The sequence below is a fragment of the Anneissia japonica genome, unplaced genomic scaffold (assembly GCF_011630105.1).
Source record: "Anneissia japonica isolate Jap-2015-1 unplaced genomic scaffold, ASM1163010v1 scaffold483_len1788099_cov177, whole genome shotgun sequence".
Lineage (NCBI taxonomy): Eukaryota > Metazoa > Echinodermata > Crinoidea > Comatulida > Comatulidae > Anneissia > Anneissia japonica.
In genome coordinates this window covers 231,743-237,872 of record NW_022682587.1, presented here as the reverse complement: position 1 = coordinate 237,872, position 6,130 = coordinate 231,743, and the positions used below count along the sequence as shown (strand labels likewise).

Genomic DNA, 6,130 nt, shown 5'->3' with positions numbered 1-6,130 from the left:
CCCGACCACCACTATTATTTCAACAGTTTACAAATTGTAACAAAATAATTAGTTTACCTAAACACAATAGACAAGCTAAATTGATAGAAAAGACAATAAGAATACAATAAATGTTTCCGTGGTTACGTAACAGCCTAGGCCTAGGCCCAGTTGAGTCATAGCGAACATCGTGGGCTGGCATGACACTGTTGCTCCGTACACATTCAAAGGTTAAAGTTGAAATCGTGACCATTCAAGTGTTTTATTATGAGATCATGGTCCGGGGCAGGAAGATTATTAAAAATTTACGAAACCTGATTTATGTTTTATTTCTTTACTTTGTTTTCATTTTGTATTTTAAGTTTTTCACTTTTAATTATAATTGATATATAATGTGTGTAAATGGACAAAAAATAAATAAATGAGTGCACATGAATCAGTGACGTCAAACATGTGAAATTACGGCAAACAATGCGGCTGGGTACAGTCGGATCGACGCTTTGTTGCCGGGATTTGTTCATTATTATTTTTTTATCTAAAACAAAGCATGTCAACTATTGAATTTAATTAGGCCTACAGTAAGTCTCATCTTCATCTGTTTTGTTGCATTCTTCAAACTCTGGCCTAGGCCTACCTGGGCCTGGCCTAGGCCTACCCGGGCCTGGTCTAGGCCCAGGCCCTAGGCCTACCTGGGACTAGCCAAAAAAAATCGCGTCAGCTAGACTTGGGCCTAGGCCTGCTCGACTTACTTAGGCCTTTTGGTTTTTAAGAGCTTTCACGAATACGGCGAAACCCCCCCCCCCGACCCCCCCCCCCCCGGGAAAACACGGAATGATCGCCGACCGGCACTTCAAAAAGCTGGTGACATCCCTGTATGTGGGTGTTATGCATCTGAGGTCCTAGCCTTTAGTTAGAAGGCCAGCCTAGTCTAAGGGTCTAGGACTTCAAGGCTTAGATTAGCAAGCTATAGAGCCTTAACCATACATACAGGAGTCTACCAGCCACCGCAGGCTTTTCATTCTAACTAGGGCCTAGGCGAGGCCCTAGCCTAAGCCTAGGCCTAGGGCTTAAACCTTAGCCTAGCTAGGCCTAGGCTAAATTTATTATAGACCTAGGTAGGCCTAGGAGTAAATTAAACATTATCACAATGTATAACATTTCACATAATTATTGATGTTGCTTTATTGTAATCCATAGAAAACTACTGTACCTGTATACCGTATTTTCAAGAAATCAGCAGCCCAATCCGGTTGCTAACGTACACAAACTGATATCTAATGTTTTCATGTCAGCTAGGAATTCCTTCCCATCATCATCATCATCAACCAACGACCACTCGTTGCACTATAGGTGGCGTTCTACAAGAAGGGGCGGTCGTCGCGATCCGTCTTTTCTTGCGGAAAAAACACAAGGATATAAAATTAACCACATGATCAACTTCCCTAGGTAAATTTTCTGACGAAGTTTTGCAACGCATCCGGAGCTATAATAATCATCACAACGAAATGGTTGATGTAAACTTCCTGAATTCATTTCGAATACCATAGGCTGTAGAAGGATTGTCATTATGTCTAAAACTTTACAAACACAGGAGAGCTTTGCTGAAGAGATTGACTATAATGATTTAAAGTTCGAAAAGGTAGGCCTAAGAAGTCGCACGCAGGCATGCCATGCAAGCCAGGGAGCTGTGTGGTGTGGTAATGGGGCCTGGGCCTAGGCTGCCTCTTCTTTAGGCTAGGCTTAACGATGCCGCCTTGCTCTGAAGAGAATGGAGGCCTGGCATTGTTCTACAAATTTCAAAATGATTGGTGGGATCCTTTTTAGTGGTGGTATACCCTCCAGCTAGCCTAGGCTAGTTTCTACTACTACTAGGCCTAGTTAGCCTAGTAGTAGAGGACTAGGAGGTAGTGAGTAGTCTAGGTAGATACAAAAGTAGACAAGGCCTATCTCTAGAGAGGCTAGGCTAGGCCTAGACCTATTCAGGTATGGCCTAGGTATGCCTAGTTAAGTTGTACAAGATTGAAGATTGATGGGTTTTGCAGTTCAGGCCCAATATCTTCTTTCAACCTTCTTCCTACTAGAGTTCAGTCAGCATATAGGCCTACAGAAGATTGGAGAAAGTATTTGGCCTTAGCTGAATGGATGGGTTGCACTTGACGCAGGGTTCCCAGAACGCTGCCCTCCTCAGCGGCGTGTGCGAATCCCAACTCAAAGTCAGAAGTGGAATGTGAAATTTGGATTTGGTTTTGTAGTCAGATTTCCGAGAAAAACTTCAGCTACCCGCATTTCTTGACTGAGACGTCAGTGGGAGAATGTAATTTGTATGGCAAGGAGATGGTGCTACCCGTAATTCGTATTATGGAATTTACGCCCACAAACCTTGTAGTTATTAATATTTTTGTTATAGAAAACTTTTATTTTTTGGTACATAATAATACTAATTATTTAGTAAATATAGTTAACATGCATACGTCATAAGATTACGTTACTTTTCCTGGTAAAGCAAACTTTCCCAGCATGCTTTTTCATGGATAAACACCACTGCTTTGCACATGGATGCCTTGCTTAGCTAGGGCTACAAGAGCCGCATTGTTAGCATTGTATAATACTTAAACAAGGTACGTCTGCAACTGAATTATTCTTAGTTAATTTTTTTTTTCTTATTTTAATTTATTTCTTTCGAAAGTGTACTTTCTATCAAATATAATTGCACTGTCTACTTAGGCCTAGTCTTACTAATAAATAGCCTCACTCTCCCCCGCTACACAGTACATCAGTAGGCTAGGCAACAGAACGTGATGTGCCATCCTTCTAACCAACTTATGTTTACCATTCCCCCACCCCTCCCACGCTACAGTACAGACATATGCTAGGCAACCTTCCTTCCCAGGTGTTCATGTAACATTTGCATATTGTTAGCTAACCAGCTGAAAATGAGTACCGTGGCATACTAATTTTCACAAAGCATTTGCATCCCCTCTTGGAAAGGGGGAACTTAGAAATAATTATCTCCATATCTTCGCTAATTAATCACCATAATTTAGCTTACGCTTATGCATGGAGCAACTGGAGCACTTAAAATGTACAATAAACATTTCACTACCCGACAAACCCCAAACTTTATTCATGCATTACATAAATAGTTTCATGTTGCTATATTAAAATCACTGGCGCATGGTAACAACCAACTGACTGCAGACCATTTCCGGTTGCACATTACTCTCCATAATGCAGCACCCCCTAGTTCCGTCGCCTCTGGATCCAATTGGAGTTTTGCATGTCACTTCTAAAATGCATTATTTCTAACTTCACACAAATATTGTTATTGATAATCATATAATTGATGTGAAGAAATCTGTTGACCTCGTTTGATTTTAGTGCAACTAAGGGCCTAAAGTAAATGGGACAAAAAAACTCAAATGTAAGGAATTCCTTTGCAGCTAGTACCATTTGAAAAAGCATTAATGTAGCATTACATTGATACCAAGATCATTGTCCTCCATCAAATATCAACAAAGTTACAGAGTCTACTTCGTGAATACTTACCTGGATAAACCGACTAATTGCCTATTCTTTCTCCCTCGAGAAACACCCCTCGAAAAATAATAGAACAGTTGACTCCTGGCGCCAAGCACAAGCGGCCCCGCAACCATGCAAATTTCTCATTCTTTTTCGATACCATTGATTTGTGTAATTTAATAATTATGCGTAATTCTGGTACTTCAAAACTAATGTAAACAATAGAAAAGTATTCACCTTTTTCTCGAAAAGTGATCAAAAACTGCTTTAACTTCTTCGGTTTTAGACATATTTCAATAAAATAAAAGCATTTGCAAGTATACAAGGACAAAAAAAAATTGTGAAACTCATTAAATTTTGATCATTTATTAATTAGGTAATAATTTAATTAAATAATTACAAGTAACTACTTACCATTATTATAGTTTATACTCAATAGAGACATAATGGTCAAAGAGACTCAAATGCAAGATTTTGGTGCTCAAGTTAACATAATACCAAGTATATCAATTAACACAGTTAAATTGGTTTCAGAGTAATATAAACTTGGATTCAATGAACAAAACAAAACATAAAATTGTGACTATGTACACGATATATTATTGTAGGAAAACCAGACATGCATGATGTCAGCCTGCACCACACAAACAGATAGAATTGGGGAATTTCCATTAACTCTACATTTTTTATTTTGGTCAAAACTAGGTTTCTGTTTACAAATAAACTAAATATTACACCCACTTGTGGATGAATATAAACTATCAAAATACTGTAAACTGGTTTCAGAAAAATGTAAATAATCTATGACCAATGTCAAATCACGGCAAAGAAATACTACCAAGCGATTTCATTCTTGGCTTAGGCCTACTTTATCCATCTCGTGCAAAAAAAGATCACCTGCTAGGTCAACAAAGCAGATATTTTGATGTTGAACACATTGCATTATTGTCCATAATTTTGCATGATGGAATAAAATATTTTGAGGGAATTTTATGATAATTTATCGGAGAAATTATTGGAGAAATTGTACATGCTGTTTAAACATGGCCTAGAGATCTATGCTCATTTGTCTTTCGATCATTAACGAATCCGCTAATATATATGGGCTGAACTTTAAATGGTGGTCAGACCAGACTTTCTCTAAAGCCCGCTTTGAAGCAGTTTACCGATCTCTGACACAACTCATGACAAGGAAGGGAGTTCCAATCATCGGTAACTGTAACTGCAATACCTTTTTTCTAACAATTGTTTTATATACTTTGTACAGCTTGTATGAATAGCCTCTAGTTTTCGAATATTCCGATCTTGTAAACAAATGCTCATGTTCCAAAAGATCGATACCGTGAATGATCTTAATCTGAAAAGTCTGAATGACATCCGCTAATTTTTTTTTCTAAACAACTAAGTTGGCAAATTAAGAGCCTAAAGTCCTCCCACATCAATTTTATCCCTCAAATCTCTAACATCTAAAAGTTGATACTGAAACAGATCTTGTGTCCCACTCATTTTTTCCCTAAACAACTAAGTTGACAAATTAAGAGCCTAAAGTCCTCCCACATCAATTTTATCCCTCAAATCTCTAACATCTAAAAGTTGATACTGAAACAGATCTTGTGTGTGTACACTTGTCCTTTTTGTTTTGGCTGATTTGATGATTCTCGCTGCAACAATCCTCTTCCACCCATGCTTCTGTATGCTTGACATGTGTGGAATTCACAGGCAGGCTGAAAACAAAATGTATGCCACCAACCATGTAAATTATAAGTGACAAAATGCCTCCAGCACAAAATGCAGACCTGGGGAAAAAATGTTTGTGACTCTGATCATAAAAGTTGTTTTTATAAAATGCCTACAGCACCAAATGTTATCTGTATGCTACACTATCCAGGTTTCCAGTACATTCATGATGCCTCCGATCGCTTGTCGCATGGGCTTGCACTTTTTCCAGTCCTGACCAAATGTAATGTGTACACTACACATAGCTCATCTGTAGTGGTATGAAGCAAGCAAAAAATTAAGAAAAAACCCTTTTTAGCAAAAATTCTGGTAGTCCCCTGAATAGAATAGAATGAAATGCATAATGCATTGAGTAACAATAAAATAGCCCAACAATGGTTGATGGTAAATAAAAATGTCTCCGGGTTACAATAATGCGCAATGACTGTCAGCCGATTATGAGTTAGCACACTTTTCTAGCCCTGCCAACTATAAGATACATTCTTTTAAACAAGGAAGAAATATGATTGTGCTTTAAAGCAATTTCTGTGCAATTCAGTTTGTAACATAGTTTGAAAATGAAACATTGATCTTGTCTGGTTGGTTTGAACCTGGTTTCTAAAGCTTGTTAGTCTTTTTGCATTGTGTTAGTTACTGTAGATTCTTTTATTGAATAAAGACTGATTCAATATAAAGTGTCAATTTTTCTGGTTAATCAATCTAGATTGTTGGGAGAGGTGCATTTGGCGTTGTCAGCAAAGCCAGGTGGAGGAACAAGGATGTAGCCGTCAAGATGATAGAAAGCGAAGCTGAAATTAAGGCATTTTTGGTTGAGGTAAGGTGTTTCTAAGTTGTATATTATAATGTTATAATGCTTGATTTAATCATAGAGAAAATTTAATACTGTGTATTAATA

The 6,130-nt window shown here is 37.9% G+C and overlaps 2 protein-coding genes across 3 annotated transcripts in view; one reads left to right on the top strand and one right to left on the bottom strand.

Moving 5' to 3' along the window:
* LOC117122980 (intraflagellar transport protein 88 homolog) overlaps positions 1-1,327 on the bottom strand; it is a 22,107-nt gene extending 20,780 nt beyond the window's left edge. Inside the window, exon 1 of the mRNA XM_033269122.1 lies at positions 1,190-1,327. The gene's annotated coding sequence lies outside the window, so the exon portion shown is untranslated. The remainder of the gene's footprint in view (positions 1-1,189) is intronic.
* Positions 1,328-1,393: 66 nt separating this feature from the next.
* The window catches only part of LOC117120143 (mitogen-activated protein kinase kinase kinase 7-like), a 27,554-nt gene continuing 22,817 nt past the window's right edge, over positions 1,394-6,130 (top strand). For both annotated transcript variants that reach the window (XM_033266163.1, XM_033265484.1), the window contains exons 1-2: positions 1,394-1,618; positions 5,939-6,049. In XM_033266163.1, the coding sequence (XP_033122054.1) occupies positions 1,547-1,618; positions 5,939-6,049 (183 nt within the window). In that variant the 5' untranslated portion in view covers positions 1,394-1,546. The remainder of the gene's footprint in view (positions 1,619-5,938; positions 6,050-6,130) is intronic.